Source organism: Pelophylax lessonae (assembly GCF_965119305.1).
Source record: "Pelophylax lessonae genome assembly, chromosome: 7".
In the NCBI taxonomy this organism is placed as follows: Eukaryota; Metazoa; Chordata; class Amphibia; order Anura; family Ranidae; genus Pelophylax; species Pelophylax lessonae.
This window is the reverse complement of record NC_138774.1, coordinates 233,538,653-233,563,293: the sequence shown is the minus strand read 5'-3', so window position 1 is coordinate 233,563,293 and position 24,641 is coordinate 233,538,653. Positions and strand designations below refer to the sequence as shown.

At 48.7% G+C, this 24,641-nt stretch overlaps 1 protein-coding gene across 1 annotated transcript in view; it reads right to left on the bottom strand.

Annotated features, from left to right (window-relative positions):
* PHF8 (PHD finger protein 8) overlaps positions 1-24,641 on the bottom strand; it is a 113,949-nt gene that overhangs the window by 37,171 nt on the left and 52,137 nt on the right. Inside the window, exons 17-19 of the mRNA XM_082263831.1 lie at positions 22,952-23,301; positions 22,570-22,665; positions 18,044-18,153 (exon numbers count right to left, since the gene is read on the bottom strand). Coding sequence (XP_082119957.1) covers positions 18,044-18,153; positions 22,570-22,665; positions 22,952-23,301 — 556 coding nt within the window. The remainder of the gene's footprint in view (positions 1-18,043; positions 18,154-22,569; positions 22,666-22,951; positions 23,302-24,641) is intronic.

Below are 24,641 nucleotides of genomic sequence, written 5' to 3'. Positions count from 1 at the left end.
TCAACCCCATCGTGTTCATGTGTGTTGGGGTGCAAGTGAATGCACATACAACACCCCACAGCATGTAACATGATGCCACAGTGGGAATGGGACCTAAAGGAGCTTCAAATTTAGTTTGTGATGGAAAAAAAAAAAAAAATGGATTTTTGTCTTACCGTAAAAACTGAATTTTTGTAAAACCTTACTGTAAAATTCCTTTGAGTCCTCTGACAGTCGCCGCCCACTCATACAGTCTTCACCAATGGGTATTGACCTATTATCCATAAGAGCAAGCTAGGCATAAGACTTGTTAAAAAACACACCTATGGGGGCTGTCCCACTGGTCCAATACCCCCCTGCTATCAGCCACCCCAACTCAGTTTGGTAGCAAGCAGTTAAAGTCCAAAGAACCCCAAATATAGGGGGGGGCGGGGGCAGCGACTGTCAGAGGACTCCGAGAAAGGAATTTTACGGTAAGATTTTACAAAAATTCAGTTTTCCCTTACGTCCTCCGACAGTCGCCGCACACTCATACAGTCTTCACCAATGGGATGTCCCAAAGCAGTGTAGACATGAGGGGTGGGAAACACAACCGTAAGAAAGGCAACGCAGCACCCACCGCAGAAAAAGGAACCTTACATGAGCAGAAAGGTATCCTCTGGGCAACAGAAAAGCTCAACTGGAGCAACAACCCAGGAAAGCAAATAAACAAGAGGGAAAACAACCCCAACAGCCAGGGCCCTGCAAAACTAGGGTCCCCTTAAGGCACTGCCGCACACAGAACTTTGCGGCCAAAGGAGGCATCTGCCGATGCCAGAACATCAAGTTTGAAGAATTTTGAAAAGGTGTGCAGACGACCAAGTTGGAGCCTTGCACACCTGGACCACGAAGCCTGATGCCGGAAGGCCCAGGACGCACTCACTGCTCTGGTAGAGGGCGCCTTGACAGGGAAGGGCGGTACCCGTTCCTTAATTGAATAGGCCTGCACAATAGTCTGTCTGATCCATTTTGAAATGGTCGCCGCAGATGCAGCCATACCCTTCCGAGGTCCCTCAGGAAGGACAAAAAGAGAATCCGACTTCCGAAAGGATTCAGTGGACGACAAGTAAACCCTGATTGCCCGGACAACATCCAAGGAATGTAAGGCAAACTCCTTAGGATGTTTAGGATTCGCACAAAGTGAAGGCAAAACAATGTCCTCATTAAGGTGAAAATCAGAAACCACCTTTGGAAAGAAGGACTGGTTGGGTCGCAAGACCACCTTATCCCTATGAACCACCAGGTAAGGGGAGCAGCAAGACAAGGCCGCCATCTCTGACACTCTGCGTGCAGAAGTGATCGCTACCAGAAAAGCAACCTTCTTCGACAGCAGAGGCAAAGAAATCTCCCGAATGTTTTCAAAGGGAGAACGTTGCGAAACGGACAGAACCAAGTTCAAGTCCCAAGGAGGTAGGGGCGCCCTCCGAGGAGGGGCCAAGTGACGCACACCTTGAATAAAAGGTGCAAATCAAGGAGTTATAGACGCCAATGGGCGCTGGAAAAGGACGGCCGGTGCAGACAACTGGCCCTTAATCGTGGACAATGCCAGGCGTTGGTCCACACCAGTTTGTAGAAAGGCTAACACCCTCGCCACCGAGTAGGAACGAGGAGGGAAACCTCTAGATTCACACCAGGCAAAATAAGCCTTCCAGGTACAGTAATAGATCTTACCGGACGAGGCTTTCCTAGCCTTAAGCAAAGTAGGAATGACCTCAGAGGAGAGACCCCTGTCTCTCAGGACCTGGCTTTTCAACAGCCATGCCGTTAAAGCCAGCGACTGTAAAGCAGGATGGAAGATCGGTCCCTGAGACCGTAGATCGTCTCGTAACGGTAGCCGCCACGGAGGCTCAAAGGCCAGTTGAATGATGTCCACGTACCAGGACCGGCGTGGCCAGTCCGGGGCCACCAGAATCACCAACTTTGGTTCCGAGATCAACCTGCGCAGGAACCTGGACAACAACTGGATCGGGGGGAAAGGCATCCATCAGACAGTGCCTAGGCAGCATCAGCGCATCCGAGGCGTCTGCCAGAGGATCGCGCGTTCTTGCCACGAACCTTCCCACCTTGTTGTTTAGCCGGGATGCGAACAGATCCACATCCGGGGATCCCCATTTCGCACACAACATTTGAAAAACCTCCGGGTACAGGGACCATTCCCCCTGGTCCAGGGTCTGGCAGCTCAGATAATCGGCCTGCCAGTTCTCCACACCCGGAATGTGAACTGCCGAAATCGCCGGGATGCGAGTCTCGGCCTAAGACAGAATGCTGGTCACTTCCTGAGCCGCCCGGGCACTCCTGGTGCCCCCTTGGTGATTGATGTAAGCCACCGCAGTGGCATTGTCCGTCTGCACCCGTACAGGGCGGCCCTGAAGACGATCCGACCAATGGAGCACAGCCTGATCGCCCTCAATTCCAAGATGTTGATCGGTAGGGAAGATTCCTCCACCGACCAAGTGCCCTGGGCAGACAGGTTGCCCAGGACGCCACCCCAGCCCGACAGGCTGGCATCCATGGTAATCACCGTCCACAGCAACGGCCGGAAGGATTTCCCCTCCACTAAGGCCGGGGACTGGAGCCACCACAGAAGATCCACTCTAGTTCATTGACTCAGCGACACCCTCAGGTGCAAGGACTGAGGGAGCCTGTCCCACCTGGCCAGTATCTCCGCTTGGAGAGACCGCGTGTGAAACTGTATAAACGGTATCGCTTCGAAGGCTGACACCATCAATCCCAGGGACGGCATACAGGTCCTGAGCGACGAGGACTCATTCCACAGGGACCTGACCTCGCTCTGCAGGGTCCGGAGCTTGTCCTCCAGCAGAAACACCTTTGCTTGGGCGGAGTCCAAGACCATTCCCAAATATGGGAGACGCACCGAAGGAGACAAAGTCGACTTCTGAACGTGGATGGTTCATTCGAACTCCTGGAGCGTCTGAACCGTAGTGGACAGATAGCGCAGCAGGCTCTGACTGGCACTCGATCTTAACAGGAGATCATCCAGATAACCCAAGACCGCAATGCCCTGTGCCCATAATAGGCCCAGAACAGGAGCCAGCACTTTGTTTAAGACCATTGGAGCCGAAGCGAGACCGAAAGGTAACACCACAAACGGATAGTGTTCCTCCGCGATAGCGAATCGGAGGTACCTCTGATGACCCTCCAATATGGGGATGTGTAAATACGCAGCTGTTCAGGAACTACAATTCCCATCATGCCTAGTCATGTCTGTGAATGTTAGAGTTTTACAATGCCTCATGGGATGTGTAGTTCTGCAACAGCTGGAGGTCCGTAGTTTGAGGATCCCTGCTTTAGGTCGATAGAAACCAGGAAATCTCCCGGACTCAGGGAGGCCACCACCAAGCGGAGCGATTCCATGCGGAATTTTTGAATGCGCACAAAGCGGTTCAAAGCTTTTAAGTCCAGAATCGGACGCACCTTGCCCTCCTTTCTAGGCACAGTGAACAGATTTGAATAAAACCCCAGAAATCTGTCCCGATGAGGCACCGGGACGATTACCCGTGGGCGAGTAGATCCTGAACTGCCCGATGAAGATCTTGCAGCCGATCTGGGGTCAAATGAAGATTTGAGGAAAATCTGTCCCCTGGTCGCGAAAGGAATTCGATCTTGTAACCTGATCGAATGATTTCCTGAACCCACTTGTCCGGAATCCGGAGCAGCCAAGGTTGGAAGAAACCGCGCAGACGTCCCCCCACCCCTGAAACGGGTGAGGGCGCCCCTTCAGGCAGTGGCGGGTTGTGCCGCCACACCAGCCTGGGCAGCTTTTGGCTTGCCCGCCAGGACTTTCTCTGGCCACCCTGGCCCTTAAAAGGTTTCCCCTTAACCTGCGCCTTGAAGGCATGAAAGGACCCCTGATTTGGTTTAAAGGAGGGGCCCCGCTTACCACGGAAAGACTTACCCCTAGGATTCTGGGGCAACAGAGTGCTCTTGCCCCCAGTGACACCTTTAACCAATTCATCCAGGGATTCTCCAAAAAGACGAGACCCAGCATAAGGGATGTCTGACACCGTCTTCCTGGAAGTCTGGTCAGCCGACCAGCTTTTTAACCATATTAAGCGGCGATTAAGTACTGCGACACTAGATAAGTGCGCAGCTAATGGGGCCTCCCTCAAGGCCGCATCGCACAAATACATGACCCCTTGATAAATCTGGTTCACCATTCCCAAGCTAGTAGGGGGGGGGGGGGGCAGAATCAGCCACGAGGGTGCGTCTGAGCACCTTGGTCCAATCAGCCAAGGCTTGAGCCACCATGACAGAGGCGAAAATAGGTTTCAGCATGGAACCCACCACCATGTAGAAATGTCGGGCAAGAGATTCCAGCCTCCTATCCGTAGGATCTTTAAACACCGGAGAATCCTCGGTGGGTACCAGAGTCTGGCCACAGTGTGATCCACTTTTGGAGCCCCAGACAAGCGCAAATCCGTAGGAGACGCAAAGGGGTTGAGGAGTTGAAACTTCTTAGGCACCACAAAAGTGCGCTTTAAGTTGCACCATTGTTCATTTATAGTTTCGTGGAACTCAGCGGGGCAAGGAAATACCTGCGCCACCTTACGGGATCTGTGGGTACCAAAAGAGGACCGTTTTCCCGGAGGATTAGGCTCATCCTCTAAATGTAGTGTTTCCTTAACGGCAATGATCAGTGCATCCATAGCTGCGCGGTCCTCGGCCGTCCCGGGGGGGGGGGGGGGGGGGGGAATCATCCACCTCTGCATCCTCCGCCTCCCCCTCAGACTGAGAAGAGCGAGACCCTTCAAGGGGCACACTATCTCCGGCAAACATGTCAGATTCAGAATCAGAAGAAAGAGAGCCTAGGCTTTTTTCTAGCATCCCGTTCAGTCATCAAAAGATCCACTTTGGACACTAAAGTCGCAAGTGCGGCAGTCAAAGCAGGCAGAGCAGAAGATTCAGAGGAACTTGAATCATCCACCAAAGCTGGGGGAAATTTGCTGTCCTGAGACTCAAAAAAAAAAAAATATATATTTTTTATTATGAAGGTACTGGCCCTTTAAGCGCACCACGATCCCCGCAGTACACCGCTATGAAGGATGCTTCAAGCAGACCCCCAAACAGGAATAAACTGATAGCCAGAGGTATTCCCACAAAAAAAAACGCAAAGACAGACCCCACAAGTGTTACCACACGCCTACCGATCTCCTCTGTACAGAAATAGGAAGTGATGTCACCGCAGGAGGCTGAACTAGGACTTCAGACTAAGGAAACATGATTGCCCATAGAAAGCAATGGGAGGCTCCGGGAAAATAGCGGCCGACATGTAATCAGGAGAACACATTGCCACACACAAGATGGCGCCGTAAGGCGCCAAAATACACTACATACATCGCTGAAGCGCCCACAGTGAAGCCAGCATGCTGCCCACACCTAAAATGGCGGACCATGGGTGCCTCACATCGACGGGAAACCTCCCACCCCAGATGGCGGGGGTGCCGTCAGCCAAAAACGCAGGACGCTAGCAACGCACGGAAACCGTGGGAGAGACGTCGGGGGCTTTCATCCCTGAGGACAGGGATGGGTCGTTTGCGAGGCCAGGGCGTACGCATAAGCCTGCTAAATGCTTGATGGCGGGCTGGGATTCCATAAGGCCCTCTGTCCTGGGATACCAGGACAACCAGATCGACTCCCAGCTGCGCGACGCTGTCATCATCATCTTGAAGAAGTGACTAACTAAACGCTGATAAATAAACAGCTAGTAATGCATAGAAAAAAAACACATTTGCAGAAATAAAATCATAAGAAATAGAAGAAGGCTGAGACTTTTGCCCCAGCACAGGGAGAGCCTAGCCCCAGCACAGGGAGAGCCTAGCCCCAGCACAGGGAGAGCCTAGCCCCAGCACAGGGAGAGCCTATCTTACTCCTAACTAGGAGGAAGAAAAACTGAGTTGGGATGGCTGATAGCAGGGTGGTATTGGACCAGTGGGACAGCCCCCATAGGTGTGTCAATGTAAATTACTTTGTTTTTAACAAGTCTTATGCCTAGCTTGCTCCTATGGATAAGAGGTCAATACCCATTGGTGAAGACTGTATGAGTGGGCGGCGACTGTCAGTGAACCTCAGAGAAAAGGATTTCTCTTACGTCCTCTGACAGACACAGCTCCATGTCTTCTAGACCCTTGGGCTTCTGCTGCTCTCTTCTGGAGTAGGACTAGGCAGAAACCCCTTTGGCTATGCCCCTGAGGCAGTCCCAGGGGGTATACCATCACTTCCTGCTATGTGACTTCAGTTTGTAACAAGCAGTGTCAGAAGAATATATAACTCAACCCAAGAGAGGGGCGGGTGCTGTGTCCGTCAGTGAACAGAGAAAAGGATTTTTTTACGGTAAGAGAAAAATCCAGTTTTCTCTTTCGCTCATTGACGGACACAGCTTCAGGGCTTCTAGACCCTAGGGATGTCCCAAAGCAATATCAACATGAGGGGTGGTAAAAACATAGCCATACATATAATTCCCAACAAGGCTAAACATAGCCAACCAGGTAAAACAGCAGCTCAACCAGGAACAACTGGAGCTCACCACCAGGAAGAAGAAAACCTACAAAACTTTGTGGCCAAAAGCAGCATCTGAAGACGCAAGTACATCCACCTTATAAAATTCTGAGCGTGTGCACAGACGACCGTGTAGCGCCTTGCACACCTGAACCACTGACGCCTGATGACGGAAGGCCCAGGGGGCACTAAGCACCCTCGTAGAATGCGCCTTGACAGGGAAAGGAGGAACCTGACCCTTAATAGAATAGGCCTGCACCATCGTCTGCCTGATCCATCCGGAAATGGTCGCAGCAGACGCGGCCTGCCCCTTACGAGGTCCATCCGTAAGAACAAAGCATCGGATTTCCAAAACTACTCAGTCATCGCCAGGTACACCCGAATTGCCCTGACTACATCCAAGGAATGTAAAGCAATTTCTTTAAAATGTTTTGGCTTAGGACATAAGGACGGCAACACAATATCTTCATTCAAATAAAACCCCAAGACAACCTTAGGAAGGAACGCCTGACAGGGTCATAACACCACTTTGTCCCTGTGAACCACCAGGTAATGTGACCAACAAGAGAACGCAGCCAACTCAGACACCCTACGCACAGAAGTAACAGCAACCGAAAAGGACACCTTCTGCGAAAGAGTGAGCAAAGGAAATTTACAAATGTTTTCAAAAAGGAGGCTTTTGAAGCACCGACCGTACCAAATATAGATCCTACGGACGTACCAGGGAATCGCACTGGAGGAGCCAGATGGGGATCTCCCTGCACAAAGGTGTGAACCAAGGACTTCGCCGCCAACGACCTTTGGAAAAATATGGCCAAAGCGGAAACCTGGCCCTTGATGGTGCCCAGAGCCAATTGTTGACTTCACATAGTTGTAGAAACTCGAAAAGGCGAGACACAGAAAACGAACAGGGAGAAACCCCCTGGGACTTGCACCTAAGTAATGTACGCCTTCCAAACTCGATGATAAACCTTCCTGGAAGTAGATTTTCTAGCTTTCAACAGAGTAGAAATCACTGCCTCCGACAGCCCTCTGTCCTTCAACACCTGGCTTTCAATAGACAAACCGTTAAAGCCAGCGACTGTAAAGCAGTATGAAAGATTGGTCCCTGAGACAGAAGATCTTCCCTGAGAGAAAGTTTCCAAGGAACATCTACCAGCCTTAACAGGCCTGCGTACCAAGACCGGCGAGGACAGTCTGGCGCTATCAGAATGACTGAAATCTCTTCTACCTCGATTCTGCGTAGTAGTCTCGACAGAAGCTGTAGTATTGGAGGAAAGGCGTAAATCAGAAGATACTGACTCCAAGGGGCCACCAGGGTGTCTGCAGCATTGGCCAGAGGATCCCAAGACCTTGACATGAACCTCTGCACCTTCCTGTTGAGATGGGAGGCAAACCTGTCCACATCCGGAGTCCCCCACCGGAGACACCGTAGATGAAAACACCTCCGGATCAAGGGACCATTCTCCCTGAACCAACGTCTGCCTACAGATTGTCCACTTGCCAATTCTCTACCCCCGGAACGTGCACAGCAGAGGGGGCTGGAACATATAGTTCTGCCCACTTTAGAATACCGGCTACCTCTCGGGCCGCCAGGGCACTCCTTGTACCCTGGCTCATTGTGCCGTAGCATTGTCCGATTGTATCCTCAACAGGCATCCCTGCAGACGATCCGTCCACTGAGACGGACAAAGTCTGATCGGCCGAATCTCCAGAATGTTGATCGGCAGCCTGGAGTCCTCTCCAGTCCAAACACCTTGAGCAAAGTATTCCCAAGATGCCTCCCCACCCGAACAGACTAGCATCCGTGGAAATCACTGTCCAATACAGGGGGAGAAAGGACGTTCCCAGAAAAAGCGCCGGGGAGCGGAGCCACCATATTTCAGAGACCCCCTTGTACCCCAACTCAACAGGATCAGAATGTCCAGCGACTGCGGATCCTTGTTTCATTTAGCAAGAATCTCTTTTTCCAGAGGTCTGGTATGAAACTAAGCAAACAAAACCACCTCGAAAGTGGAGACCATCAGATCCAGCACTTGCATGCAAGTCCTGAGTGACGACCGACAGATGGACAAATGGAGCCGAATCGCATCCTGCAACTTCAGAAGTTTCGCCTGAGGAAGAAACACACGGGCTAAAGTGGAGTCCACCATCAGACCCAAGTAGTCTAGCTTGGTGGATGGAGTCAAAGCCGATTTTGAAAATTCAATGTCCATCCAAACTCCTGAAGAGGTCGCACAGTAATGTCCAAATCGACTTCTAGAGCCCAAGACTTTGCATGCAGAAGCAGATCATCCAGGTAACCCAGTACCGTGATCCCCTTCTGCCGTAGCAAGGCCAGCACTGGGGCCCAAAACCTTTGAGAACACCAGAGGAGCTGAGGCGAGACCAAAATGTAACGCCATGAATTGATAGCGCTCCTCGCCCACGGCAAAACAAAAAAGCTGATGTCTGAAATATGTTGGAATATAAAAAGGTAAGCATCCTTGAGATCGACAGAAGCCAGAAGATCTCCTTGATAAAGGAAAGCTACTAGAGGGCGGATGAACTCCATTCAAAATTTCTGAACTCGCACAAAGTGGATTAGAGTCTTGAGGTCCAAGATCAGGTGAACCTTGCCTTACTTCCAGGGAACTATAAACAGATTTGAATAAAAACCTTGAAAACGTTCCGACTCTGGAACGGGCACAATGACTCCTTGTACTAACAGGTCCAGAATCCAGCCAAACTCCCGCAGAGTTCGTATTGTGATTTCCAGGTTGTTCACCAGAGCAGAGGGAGACTCTGCTTGCAGAAGGAGATCATCCGTGTCCGTCGACCCCGAGAGAGGAACAAAAGCTTATGAGCTGAGAAGGAGGGCACATGTCTACGACGAGGTTCCTTGCCCTTAGTAGCCTGCAGAAGAAAAGTTCTCTCCCCCCCGTGAGACCCTAATGATGTCATCCAGGGTAGCTCCAAACAGGCACTCTCCTTGGAAAGGAAGATCAGTCAAGGCCTTTTTTGAAGTCTGATCCGCAGACCAGCACTTGAGCCAAAAGACAGGCCGAAGGACCACTGACAAAACAGAGGCGAGCCATCAGGGGAGCGGCATCCAAAGAGGCATCACAGATAAACTGCAGCCCCTGGACCAACTGATCCGCCAGCTCGGCAAAGGCAGGGGGAAGCTGTTCCCCCCTCCAGGTAACGACGTAGGAGCTTAGCCCACTCGGCCAGAGTTTGTGACACTAGGGCAATGGTGAATACCGGCCTCATTGCCGAACAATGGCCGGTTTACAGCCTATACCTTCTGGTATGCCGAATCCTTAAAGGCCGGGGACGCTTCAACCAGAATCATGGTTGCCTTGTTTAATCTGGAAAACAGAGGGTCCCCCACTGGCGGCACAGTCCACTTCTTAAGAAGGGACTCCTCGTGGGGTAATGCCTAGTAAAGTGTTTGGGAACCCAAGGGGAAGCTTTAGTCGTCCTCACTCTTTAGCGACACTTGTCAAAATTGGCAGGGAAAGGAGATCCCTTTGCCGCTCTGGATGGCTTGTGAGTGCCACAGGGTACTTGCATCCCTGTAGCAGCTTCAGCTGCGTCCTCCATCTTCAGGGTCTCACACACAGATACAATCAGTGCATCCACCAGAATCTTTTCGTGCACGGTCGCAGACGTGGAAGAATCACTCTCACAATCAGAGGATTCCAGGCGCATAGTTGCCGACCAAGCAGGGTGACCCATGTCTGTGGCGGCCAAATCAGATTTAGGATGAGATGAGACAGGGGGCGCTTTTTGCTAGCCTGTCGCCGCAAGCCACCTCTACCCGGGACACAAGGGACTTCAGGACCGCGGTCAGTACATGGATGGATGGATGGGACCCGGAGGGCCCCGCAGCCTCAGAGAGGGGGGGGGGATCAGGTGGGGAGATGTGCTCCAAAGACTGATTCACCAGGGGGAATCCACAAAAAAAAAAGTCTTAAAACACTACAAAAAAGGGACAACCCCCACACTGGCAGCACCACCCGTTCACCAGGCACAAAGCACCAGCGACCTTCAGCAGAGAGTAAGAGGACCTCACCAGACTCACCACCCGCAGAGACAAGTGCAGCCACCAGGATAATTTGCACTACACATGCGGTGATCAGGAAATAGGATGATCCAGGAGTCAGCACCAGGGGATGAGGAGGGGCTCCCACTGCAGAAATAGTCTGCCCACAGCGCTCCACTGTCATAGCCGCCACTATTTTCAATGACAAATCACAGCAAAACGGCCCCTGGACTACACATTCATAGCCGCCGTATATAGAACACACAGGCTACAACAAAATAGCGGCACCACGAGGCATACAGGGACCCAGGATTGGCCCAAAAGGACAGATCCAGGCAGGCTGGGGGGTCCTGGCAGTAGCCCCCACCAGATACCACCACCCCTGCACGGTCCATCGTCCGGTCACCGGTGGTGCACCCTCTGGCCCCCATCGCCAGTCAGCGCCCTGCCCCCACCCCAGGAAAGCGGCCAGACCCCCCAAACAGCCCCAGAGTATGTGGAGGGGGGGCAGAATGAGGGACTCGGCAAGGGAGGAGGTGCCTACAGGAAGGAGGGGGAACCCCGGGGGTCCGGCCATCCCATGGAGGGGCCCGCGTCCACCCCAAAACCCTCCTGGGGGAGAGGGAGGAAAACTGGATTTTTGACTTAGCGTAAAATCTTTTTCTCTGAAGTTCATTGACAGACGCAGCTTCATATCTTCTTGACCATTGGGTTATGATGCCCCCTACAAGAGTAGGACAAGAGTAGGCAGTTAAGCTTTAACACGGCTATGGGGCTGTTCCTGCAGGCATAACCCCCCACATTCCGCTACAGCCCTCAGTTTCATTGCAAACAGCATTTAGAAGAGAACAACCCCATCACACTCAGAGGGGTGGGTGCTGTGTCTGTCAATGAACTTCAGAGAAAAGGATTTTACGGTAAGTCAAAAATCCAGTTGTCTCTTATTTATTGACAGACGCAGCTTCATATCTTCTTGACCATTGGGACGCCACAAAGCAGTATTAGCATGAGGGGTGGGAAAAAACAACGCAAAGAAGAATGCAATTTCCCAAGGCTAAACGTAGCCAACCAGGTAACAAGGAGCTCAACCTGGAACAACTGGAGCTCACCCAGAAAAAAGAAACATACACCCTCAAAGAGAAAAGAGTTCTCTTTACACAGTATCCGTATATTAAGTCGCGCTAATTGAAGAAATGGAAAATCAAGTCCATAATGTCCATAATTGGGATCACAATGTTCAAAAAAGACTCCCCATGGATGTCCGCTTACCAGAGCTGATAAGACAGAAGGCAGGTTCTCTAGAATAATCATGTCCCCTTGATAGCTATCAAGGGGACGTGATTATTCTAGAGAACCTGCCTTCTGTCTTATCAGCTCTGGTAAGCGGACATCCATGGGGAGTCTTTTTTGAACATTGTGATCCCAATTATGGACATTATGGACTTGATTTTCCATTTCTTCAATTAGCGCGACTTAATATACGGATTCTTTTAAGGGTGTGGTCACACTTGAAGTCGCTGCTGTGTGCTATATTTCCATCAGCGCGGTTATTCATCCATATATTCTCTTTACACAGTAGCCTGCAAAACAGAGTAAAGAGGCATCCGAAGTTGCCAACACATCTACCTTGTAGAATTTTGTGAACATGTGCACCGACGACTAAGTTGCCGCCCTGCAAACTTGCATCACTGACGCCTGATAGCGAAAAGTCCAAGAGGCACTCAGCACTGTAGTAGAATGCGCCTTAACCTGGAAAGGAGGAACCTGACCATTTTGGTAAATAAGCCTGAACCACTGTCTGCCTGATCCATCTGGATATGGTTGCAGCAGACGCAGCCATTCCTTTACGAGGTCCTTTGAGATTTCCTGAAAGCTTCCGTAGCCGCCAGGTAAACTAATTGCCCGAACCACATCCAAAGCAACTTTGTTGGGATGCTTGGGCTTATGACAGAGTGAAGGCAGCACAATATCTTCATTCAAATGGAAATTTAGAAACCACCTTAGGAAGAAAGGACTGATTAGGTCGAAGAACCACTTTACCTCTGTGGACCGCAAGATAAGGGGAACGGCAGGACAACTCTGCCAATTCAGACAACCTGCGGGCAGATGTGATAGCCAGTTAAAAAGGCAATCTTCTGAGATAATGTTAGCAGGGGGAATTTCCCTAATGTTCTCAAAAGGAGTTTTTTTAAGAACCGATAATACCAAATTAGGATACCACGGAGCCAGTAGGGATCCCTTCGGAGGCGCCATATAGGGCACTCCCTAAATAAAAGTGCGAATCAGGGCATGTGTAACTAAAGGACGTTGGAAAAACAACAGCCAAAGCCGACACTTGGCGATTGATAGTGACCAAACGCTGTTCAACCCCTTTTTTGAAGAAAGGTCAAAACCGCAGCTACCGAAAACAAGCGAGGGTGCACTTTCAGCGATTCACACCATGAAATGTACGATTTCCAGGTACGATGATAGATCTTTCTTGAAGTAGACTTTAATAGTGTAGGAATCACAGAGTCATTAAGACCTCTATCCTTCAATACCTGGCTTTCAACAGCCACGCCGTTAAAGCCAGCAACTTTAAAGCAGGATGCAAGATCGGTCCCTAAGACAGCAGATCTTCCCTGAGAGGAAATCTCCAAGGAGCATCGGCGACCAACCTTACCAGGTCAGCGTACCAAGGCCGGTGAGGCCAGCCTGGGTCCACCAGAATTACCGGAATCCCTTCCATCTCTATTCTGTGCAGAAGCTTCGGCAGGAGTTACAGTGGAGGGAATGCCTAGATGAGCCAAATCTGACCCCAAGGAGCCACCAGTGCGTCTGTGGTGTCGGCCAGAGGATCCCTTGACCTGGCAACAAGAAGGTTCAGAGGTTTGTAGAGTCGAGAAGCAAACAGGTCGATATCGGGTGTCCCCCACTGGACACAGGAGGTGAAACACCTCCAAGTGCAGGGACCACTCCCCCTAAACCTACACCTGACGACTCAGGTAATCTGCCTGCCAGTTCTCCACACATGGAATGTGCCCAGCAGAGAGCTGGAACAAACTTCTACACCCAATCCAGGATCTCAGCCACCTCCCAGTGCCAAGAAACTGGTGCCCCCTTGATGATTGGTGTACGCCACGGCCGTGGCACTGTCCGATTGAATACGGAGCAGACAACCTTGCAGACGATTTGTCCAATGATTCAGGCAACGCTATCGCTCTGAGCTGCAAGATATTTATCAGCAGCATGGACTCTTCCATTGTCCAGGATCCCTGGGCACAGAGCCTCCCCAGCCTGACAGGCTGGCGTCTGTGGTTACCACCGTCCAATACAACGGAAGGAAGGACTTGCCCTAGTGTAGTGCAGACGAGTGAAGCCACCATAGAACACCAGACTTTGTGTTGTGACTCAAATGAATCAAAGTGTCCAAAGATTTTGGATCCTTGTTCCACTTCACGAGAATCTCCCTTTGTAAGCGTCTCGTGTGGAACTGAGCAAACAGAACCGCCTCGAAGGTTGATACCATCAGACCTAAGGCCCACATGCAAGTCCATAGAGAGGGCAGAGTGTTTGCTAACAGCAACCGGATCGCCCCCTGCAACTTTTGCAACTTGTCCGGGGGCCAAAGCAGAATCCAGAGTAAGGCTCAGATAATCCAGTCTCATTGAAGGAATCAGGGCGAACTTCTTTAAATTGATGTTCCAACCAAACTTTTTGCAGTGTTCAGACAGTGATCGTCAAGTCGCCCAACAGGGCTGAGTGAGAGTCTGCCCTCAATAGGAAATTGTCCAGGTACCCCAGTACCGAAATCCCCCCGTAGGCACAGTAATTCCAACACCGGGGTCAGCACCTTGGTAAAGACCCTGGGGGCGGAAGAGAAACCAAAGGGTAACGCTGCTAATTGATAATGCTCCTCTCCTATACCGAAGCAAAGAAAATGCTGGAGTCCAGCATAGATACGCGTCCTTGAAATCTATGGGGATTCACTCCAGAAATAAAGAGATTATTCTCCCACTCTACAAGACTCTGGTCCGGCCACATCTGGAGTATGCTGTCCAGTTCTGGGCACCGGTCCTCAGGAAGGATGTGCTGGAACTGGAGAAAGTCCAGAGAAGGGCAACAAAAATAATTAGGGGAATGGAGGACATCAGCTATGAGGAAAGACTACAAGCACTGAACTTATTCTCTCTGGAGAAGAGACGATTGAGGTGGGATATGATATCAATGTACAAATACTGTACTGGTGACCCGAGCATAAGGAACAAACTATTCAGAGAAAGGAGATACAATAAGCCACTCACTAAAACTAGAGGAAAGGCGGTTTCACCTTAAAGTGCGTAAGGGGTTCTTCACTGTAAGAGCGGTAAGGATGTGGAATTCTCTTCCACAAGCAGTCGTATCAGCAGGGAGTATTGATAGTTTCAAAAAACTATTAGATGGACACCTTAAAGACCACAACATAAAGGGGTATACAATGTACGGTTAAAAGCGGACACACACACACACATCATAGGTTGAACTGGATGGACTGATGTCTTTTTTCAACCTCACTAACTATGTAACTATGGACGTCAAAGTCTCCCTGGTGTAGGGACGCCACTACCGTGAGAATGGACTCCATTCAAAGTCTCTGTATCCGCACAAAGCAGTTCAGAGCCTTGAGGTCCAGGATCGGACGCACTTTGCCTTACTTCCTGAGCGCAGTAAACAAGTTTGAATAAAACCCTTGAAAGCGTTCCTGAGAGGGAACCAACACAATCCCCCCTTGCGACAGCAGATCTTGTACCGCCTCTCTTTAGATCCCTTAAACCGTCTGGAGATAGGCGCAGATTGGATGGGAAGAACCTGTCTGGTGGTCAAGACCGGAATTCAATCTTGTACCCTGTTCTGATCAATTTGTGAACCCATTTGTATTGAAACAAGGAAGTCCAAGGTTCCGGAAAGAAGCAAAGACGTCCCCCCACCGCAGAATCGGGTGAGGGCGCCCCTTCATGCAGACGAGGATTTGTCTGCAGATCCAGATTGGCCTGCCTTCGGTTTACCCGACTATGTCTTCTTGGAACCCCCAAATAACCTGAATGGCTTCCCTTTTTCCTGCGACCCGGAGGCTCGAAAAAGCCGCCTATGAGCAGTAAAAGAAGCCCCCCCGTCTAGCACATGGTGCCTTGCCCTTAGAGGATTGAGGGAGAAGAGTACTCTTACCACCCGTAAGGCCTTTGATGAATTCATCCAGGGAGGATCCAAACAACCTCTCCCCCGTAAAGGGAAGGTCAGAAAGAGCCTTTTTGGAAGCCTGGTCCGTAAACTCTTTAACCACACCATGCATCTAATAGCAATCCCCACAGCAGACACTCTAACCACCAGGGGAGCCGCATCCAGCGACGCATCACATATACACAGCAGGGCTTGAGCCACTTGATCAATGAGCTCAGCCCGCAGAGAACTGTTCAGTTTCCAAGACACCTTTAAGTAACTTCACCCATTCAGTGACCATCTGACACCAGGGTAGTCACAAATATTGGTTCCAATATTGAGCCTGCTAACACATGTAAATGGTGGGACAGCTACTCAATCTGTCTATCAACAGGGTCCGTAAGGGCCAGAGATTCTTCCACCGGGACCACAGAAGACTTATTCAGTCTGGAAACTGGATAATCCACTTTTGGTGGCACAGTCCACCGAGTGGAATCCGTATCCACAAAGCGATAACGGCGTTTTAAACGCTTGCGCCCCCACTGTTTTTGACAATATTGTCAAAAAGTTCCGAGCAGGGAAACACTTTGCCTGATTTCTGGGATTTACGGGTGCCAAAACACACCTGCGTTCCCGACACTGCCATTTTTAAGGATTATCGCAATGAAACTATAAGTACCTCCACCAATGCGCTTTCCCGCGTGGCAGGTGATGAGGACATGTCCTCTTCGACATCAGAATGTGACGACACAGAGCCACCAGGGTGGGGTGTGTCTGCGGCAGCCATATCTGCCTTAGAATCCGAAGATACAACAGAGGGAGGTGAAGGCTAAGGGCGCTTACGGGTAGCGTTACTTTTTTAACACTAAATCCACTTTGACACCAGGCTTTCCAAAACTGCTGTAAAAGCTGACAGGGGCTGCGACCCAGAGGGTTCCACAGCCACGCTGAGTGAAATTTTGTCATGGGACTATTTACACTGACAAAAATATACCTGAGGGTCCGGCTATTCCATGGAGGGGGCCAACGTCCACCCCGAGACTGCCAAAGAATTGGGGGGACACTTACTCACCCTACCACAATATCAGGTGGGCGCAACTCCAAACAGACTACCTGCCACCCGGGGTGGGGGTGCTGCCAGCCAGGGGGTACGCTAGCGACGTTCGCGTCCCAGCGAGATGGTCCACTCGCGGGCTACTTCCTGTCCAACGGGGCTCTGTTGTGGCGAGGCCTAGTGCTGGACTATAACCTGCTCACGCTCGCTGGCCAGGCTGGGAGACCTTAAGGATCTAGAATATCCAGTCCGAAACCCAGCCGGCTGTTGCTTGTAGTTCTCCACAAACTCTTCTAAAATAAATAAATTACAAAAAAGGTTCCCAAAAAATAACAGCTTCGACTGAAGTCCTAACAGGTAACTAGGTCCTACTCCTACCTAAACTAGGCAGAAACAAACTGGAGGGCTGTAGCAGAGTGTGTGGGGTTATGCCTGCAGGGAGAGCCCCATAGGCGTGGTAAAGATTTTTCCTGCCTAGTGTCCTACTCCTGTAGGGGGCAGCATAACCCAATGGTCAAGAATTATATGGAGCTGCGCCTGTTAATGAACGATAGAAAAAGCTACTTACCATACCAGGAACCAGGTGGGCACCGCTCCAGACAGAACCCCTCTCCATCGAAATGGGGGGGCTGTCAGCCAGGAGGAACACTGCGACTCAGGCGGAGATCCGATCGTATGTGACCTCGCGAGGCGTTTAACTCGCAGGTCCCTCCAGTGTGGATATGGCGCGGCCGACCTAGTGCAGAGCTGTGGTCTGTGCACGCTCGCTGGCCAGATTACCACTGGATCTAGATTATCCAGCCCATCGCCAAGTCCGGCAGTTGATTGTAGATCTCACAGGACAAAATCCAGGTGGAAAATATCTTCTATATAAAAAATTTTGCTGGGACCAAAGATTCCAGCAAAGAACTAGGTCCTTACTCCTAACTAGGCAGAAAACAGAAGTGGCTGTAGTAGAGAGAGGAATTTTACCCCCTGGGACTGCCCATGGGTGTAGCCAGAAATGTTTTCTGCCTAGTGTCCTACTGCTGTAGGGGGCAGTATAACCCAATGGTTATGAATACAAGTAGCTGTGTCAATGAATGAAGGAGAAAATCCTTTTGAATCCCATTTCTCCAATCAGATAAAAAAAAAAAAAAAAATATTTTTTAGGAATCTTATTTAAACATTAATATAATCGCAATATAGGGATGTCCAAACTGCTAAACAAGTTACCAAGGCTATAAAAGCTTTTGGCTTATTTTGTCATGTACCTGCTGAGAAAGCCTTGCTGCTGCCACAGCCAGTCCTGTCTCAACTGAGGCCACTCGAGTTCCTTCTCGAACTGGACGGGCTTGTTTTGGGAGTGTTGGAGTGACACGTGCTGAAAAGGACAAAGTAATTTATTACATTTCTATCACAGGTCATTATTACCTTCACCTCAAAACAGTTTTTCTCATTGTTTACAGAGGGACACAGCACTGATGAATATGGTTTGCCTGGACAAATGAAAGTGAGCTACCATACAGGTGCCATAATCCAAAAGCTTAAAAGGAAAAAGAGAAATGTCAGTTGGTAGACCAACTAGACATAACAGAGAACTGGACTTTCAAAAGGCACATCATAAGATAGACAAATACATATCAAATTTATAAAAAGAAAATATTTTATTGAATAGAATATTAAAATTGGTGAGAGGTAAAAACCTCAACATTGGACAAGAAATTTCGATACATGATAAAATGGAAAAAAGGGCCACAAGCCCCATCAATACAAAAAATGTACACACATATAAATTGGAGAATTTATCAGATTTTAAAGTCAAAAGGATTAAACTTGACTTGAAGAGTATATATTCTATATATATATATATATATATATATATATATATATATATATATATATATATATATATATATATATATAGTTTGCCTGGAGCTGAATGTATATTCTGAGCAAATCGAAGAAAAAAAAAAAAAAAAGTACACATATGCATGGGGGTTATCCTCCCTGCATCTCTAAATACTATTCATAGACTGACAACAGACCAGAATTTAAAAAATGGGCAAATTAAAAACATAATATACACTGCTCAAAAAACTAAAAGGAAAACTTTTTATAGTATAGCATCAAGTTAATTAAACTCCTGGGATATTGATCTGGTCAGTTACGTAGCAGGGGGGGGGGGGGGGGGGTTAATTTCATTAACACCAAAGCAGCTGAAACTGATTAACAGATGCACTAGATGGGCAGCAATGAGACAACCCCTAAATCAAGAATGGTTTTACAGGTAAAGGCCACGGACATTTTCCCCTAATCATCTTTATGAGTTTTACACTAGTTTTGCATTTGGCTAGATCAGTGTCACTACTGGTAGCATGAGGCGATACCTGGACCCTATAAAGGGTTGCACAGGCAGTCCAACTCCTTTAGGATGGCACATAAATACATGCCACAGCCAGAAGTTTTGCTAGGTCTCCCAGCAGTCTCAAGAGCATGGAGGAAATTCCAGGAGACAGGCAGTTAACCGGTTGCAGACCGCCACAAGTACATATACTGCGGCGGTCAGCCCGGCCAGGCAAAGTGACGTACCAGTACGTCACTAGCCTGGGAGCCAATAGCGGGCGAGCGCGCGCCGCCGGAGGTGCGCTTCCGCCTCGGCTCGTTCACGGACACCTCCGTGCATGTGACCAGCGGACCCGATGTCCGCCGGTCACTCGCGATCATCCGCTGTGAAGGGAGAAAGGCAGGCAGCTAATGTAAACAAAGCCGCCTGTCATTCTTCTCTGTGTAAAAGCACTGATCTAACGGTCCTGCTATGTAGGACCCTTGATCTGTGCTGTTACACACACAGCCACATCCCTGCACAGTTAGAAGCACGCCCCTAGGGACACACTTAACCCCTCCCTCTCCAATAAAGTTAACCCCTTCCCTGCCAGTCTCATTTTACAGTAACAGTGCATATGTATAGCACTGATTACTGTAGTAATGTCACTGGTACCCCCAAGTGTCAAAAATGTTAGTCAAGGGTCCGATCTGTCCGCCGCAATGTCGCAGTCCCGCAAAAAAAAAAAAAAAAAAATCCTTCCCTTAGTAAACGCAATAACGTTTGCTCAAACCAATCAGAATACGCTTATTGTGATTTTTTTTTTTTTACCAAACATAGGTGGCAGAAAACAAATTGGCCAAAAGTTTAAAAAAAAAATTTTATGTTTACATTTTTTTTGGGGAATTTCATATAAAAAAAAAAAAAATGTGAAAAATATTGTTATTTTTGCAAAATTGTCGCTCTTTTTTTGATTATAGCGCATGATCAAAAAAATGGCACAGGTGATCAAATACCACCAAAAGAAAGCTCTGTTTGTGGGAAAAAAAAAGGACGTCAAATTAATTTAGGTACAGCGTCGCACGACCGCGCAATTGTCCGTTAAAGTCACGCAGTGCCGAATCGCAAAATACCCCCTGGTCAGGAAGGGGGTAAAATCTTCCGGGGCTTAAGTGGTTAAGAGCTGGGCAGGGCCATAGAAGGTCCTTATCCCATCAGCAGGACAGGTATGCTCCTTTATGCAAGGAGAAACAGGATGAGCACTGCCAGAACCCTATAAAAACTACCTCCTGCAGGCCACTGGTGTGAATGCCTCTATTGGGCCCTGTGGAGCTCGATTGGCATTCGCCATTGAACATAAGAATTTTCAGGGACGCCACTGGCGCCGTGTGCTTTTCACAGATGAGAGAAGGTTCACCCTGAGCACGTGACAGACGTGAAAGGGTCTGGAGAAGCCTTTGAGAATGTTATGCTACCTGTAACATCGTTCAGCATGACCGGTTTAGTGGTGGGTGAGTGATGGTCTGGGGAGGCATATCCATGGAGGGACTCGCACAACTCTACAGGCTAGACAATGGCACCCTGACTGCTATTAGAAATTGGGATGAAATCCTTGGGCCCATTGTCAGACCCTATGCTAGACAGTGGGTCCTGGGTTCCTCATGGTGCACAACAGTATTGATACCATTGAATGCCCCCCCCCCCCCCCACACTTGCCTGATCTAAATCCAATAGAACACCTCTGGGACAATATGTTTCGGTCCATCCGATGCCGCCAGGTTCCACCTCAGTCTGTTAAGGAACTCGGTGATGCCCAGGTCCAGATCTTGGAGGAATTACCCCAGGACACTGTCCGCCGTCTCATTAGGAGTATGCCCTGATGTTGTCAGAAATGCATACAGCAGGTGGGGGCCATACAAACTACTGAATACCATTCTGAGTTGCTGCATTGACAATTTCAGCAAAATGGACTAGCCTGCTGCATCCGTTTTTCACTTTAATTTTCGGGGTGTCTTTGATGGAATTGAAAAATATCAACCTACAGAGGGCTGAATTCAAACGATATGGCATCCTTTTTCCTTTCCTAACGCATTACCCAGTCCATATCAGTATAGATATCCAGCATGATATTTTTCCCAATTGAGATCTGATGTGTTTTAAAAGTGTTCCTTTAGTTCTTTTGAGCAGTGTATAAGAACACCATTATATGTTATAGAACGGAGGTTGCTTCATTTACAGGATTCTTACACCAAATGTTCAGAGTTATGATTAATAGCTAGTTCAAAGCCCGAAAAGGTACAAAAGATTAAATTTTTTGCGCAAAAAGTTATCTTTTAACGCAAGCCCAAGTAGGCATCTTTCAGATGGGGCATCAAGCGGATCCACCTGCTCAGCAGGGATCTCTCTGCTAATCCTCACTGAGCAGGAGGATGACAGCTCTGTCACCGCCTGCTGGTCTTCTATGGGGCAGTCGGATGGAAATGGACGGCCTGTCTGATTCAAATCGACTATCATCCAATCCGATCCACCATAGAGAGCTAAGGATGGCCCGATCGCGTCCGCCTAAAAAAAAAAAAAAAAAAAAAAAAAAAAAAAAAAAAAAAAAAAAGACAGGCAGACCCGATCGGTCAGTCAGTCAGTGTGAAAGGGACCTTAGAGCCCTAGCCAGTGTTCCCCTGCTCTCTGAAATCTGTGACCTACCACTTCACCACAAGATAATTACAGTTAGTCTGGTTGAAGAAAAAAAAAAAAAAAAAGACAAGTCCATCTAGTTCAACCAATAAAAAGGGGGAAAAGCAACGCCAAAAAAAAAAAACATACAATCCTATACCCACAGTTGATCAAGGGGAAGGCAGAAAACCCCAGCAAAACGAACAAATTTGCTCCAGCAGGGAAACAAATGACCTCAGTATTCAAAGTTAAATTGTGCTCAGTGTCAGTCAACTAGGAAGACTGAGGCTGTGAGTGCAGGGCATCATGGGCCAACACTCACAGTGTAATGAGTACATAAATTAAACAGGACATCAGTGCTGCTCATTACGGACTGCCCATCTCCAAGGGAAGATCCAAAAAGAGGACCCTGCGCATCAAGTGACTGGCCTGAAGACTTGAAAAACAAATTATATATATAGATATGTATATATATATATATATATATATATATATATATATATATATATATATATATATATATATATTATATACACATATACATATACACACACACATACACACACATATACATACATATACACACACAGTGCAGGGGTCCTTGTAAAATGTTGGGCTTGAAAAGGAGAATTGTGATTTGGCAATACCAATGTGCGCTAATGATTTTGTGTTAATAATGGGTCTGTTTTATTTCACCCACCAACTATATGAGATTTACGCTGTAATTACAAAATACATAAGTTATTGTGGTGATAACTACACCAAAAATTACAGTATAAAGAAGGTGAACATTTTTTATTATACCCTTTGGATTCCATGGAGCATCATCGGTCTGCTTTTTCTTTTTTGGACGTGACCTGAGTGCTGGATCATCATCATCAGATTCCAGAGATGGGTAGACTGAAATGCACAACAGGAAAATAATCAAACACAATATGAATGGTATAGGTGGAAATATGGTCAAAATCAGTACCTTAAAAGAGAATGAAATGTTTTAACTTAACGTCTGATGAAAATATGATAGCACTTGACTGAGAAAAAGTGAGAATTGGTTTTGACAGATCAACAGTGGAGTATATGCAGCGGTCAGCATGAGCTTATGCTTCTCATGGCAGAGTCACTAAATTTCAATGAAATTAATAAAGAAGGACATGGTACAACCATATATTTAAGTAACCAAACTCACTATATTCTGAATCTTTAAAACAGGCTCCCAGTGTTTCCTGTTCATCAGTACTATCTTCATCATCTCCACTGTCCATACTACGGTGCGCAGGTCTTCTAACCGGCCTCTTGCCTGGCCTCAGAATCACTTTGTTGTTCCCAGAGCTTCCACTTGTGCCATTACTTCCAGACTTGTTGCCTCCTGCAGCCTTACTACCACTTTGTGGTATACCAGATGCAGCACCACTCTCTTGTCCAGCTGCCCACCAAGCCTGAAGGCTAGCAGGAGTGCAGGAGGAAGATGCTTGAAGGTTGGCCATGCACAGCATGCCCTGAATAGCCTCCTGGGTGCTTGGAGAAGCAGGTGCTTCGCTGTAAAGAGGGAAATAAAGTTGAATATATTCTAAAACTGAATGAAAATGTTCAGTACAGAAAGCCGGGGCATTAAGGGGGGCTGAGAAGCATGACATTCAGGGCCGGTGCAAGGATTTTTGCCGCCCTAGGCAAAATAAAAATTGCCGCCCCCCCCCCCCCCCATATGACCTACCTTCACTACATCAGCCAAGAGCCAGAAGATCTCTGCATTACGCAAGTGTGAGCGCAGTGGTTGATGTAGTGAGGTGGGAAGCAGTTTAAAGGAACACTGATGGGGGGTAATTTCTGCTGTGACCTGTGTACAGTCCCCACCAACCTCAGCTTCTCCTCCCGGTTGGTGGTTGGTAATAATGCAGCTTCACCGCCATCCATGTGAATAAGGTCATGGAGACAGCCAATCACAGATCACCATCAGTCAGACGAGGTCAGCATTTGGGTAGACGGGGACACTGTCCATTATACACAGCCCCCCCATATCACACAATACAGCCCCCCCCCCATATAATACAGCACACCTCCCATATCACACAATACAGCCTACACAAAACAACCTCCCCATATCATACAATACAGCCCCTCCATATCATACAATACAGCCCCCCCATGATACAATGCAGCCCCTTCAATATGATACAATGCAGCCCCCTCCATATGATATATGGAAGGGGCTGCATTGTATGATATGGAGGGGGCTGCATTGTATGATATGGAGGGGGCTGCATTGTATGATATGGAAGGGGCTGCATTGTATCATATGGAGGGGGCTGTATTGTATGATATGGAAGGGGCTGCATTGTATCATATGGAGGGGGCTGCATTGTATCATGGGGGGGGGCTGTATTGTATGATATAGAGGGGGCTGCTATGATACAATGCAGCCCCCTCCATATGATACAATGCAGCCCCCTCCATATGATACAATGCAGCCCCCTCCATATGATACAATGCAGCCCCCTCCATATGATACAATGCAGCCCCCCCATGATACAATGCAGGCAGCCCCCTCCATATCATACAATACAGCCCCCCCCATGATACAATGCAGGCAGCCCCCTCCATATCATACAATACAGCCCCCCCCCATGACACAATGCAGGCAGCCCCCTCCATATCATACAATACAGCCCCCCCCCCCATGATACAATGCAGGCAGCCCCCTCCATATCATACAATACAGCCCCCCCCCATGATACAATGCAGGCAGCCCCCTCCATATCATACAATACAGCCCCCCCCCCATGATACAATGCAGGCAGCCCCCTCTATATCATACAATACAGCCCCCCCCCCATGATACAATGCAGGCAGCCCCCTCCATATCATACAATACAGCCCCC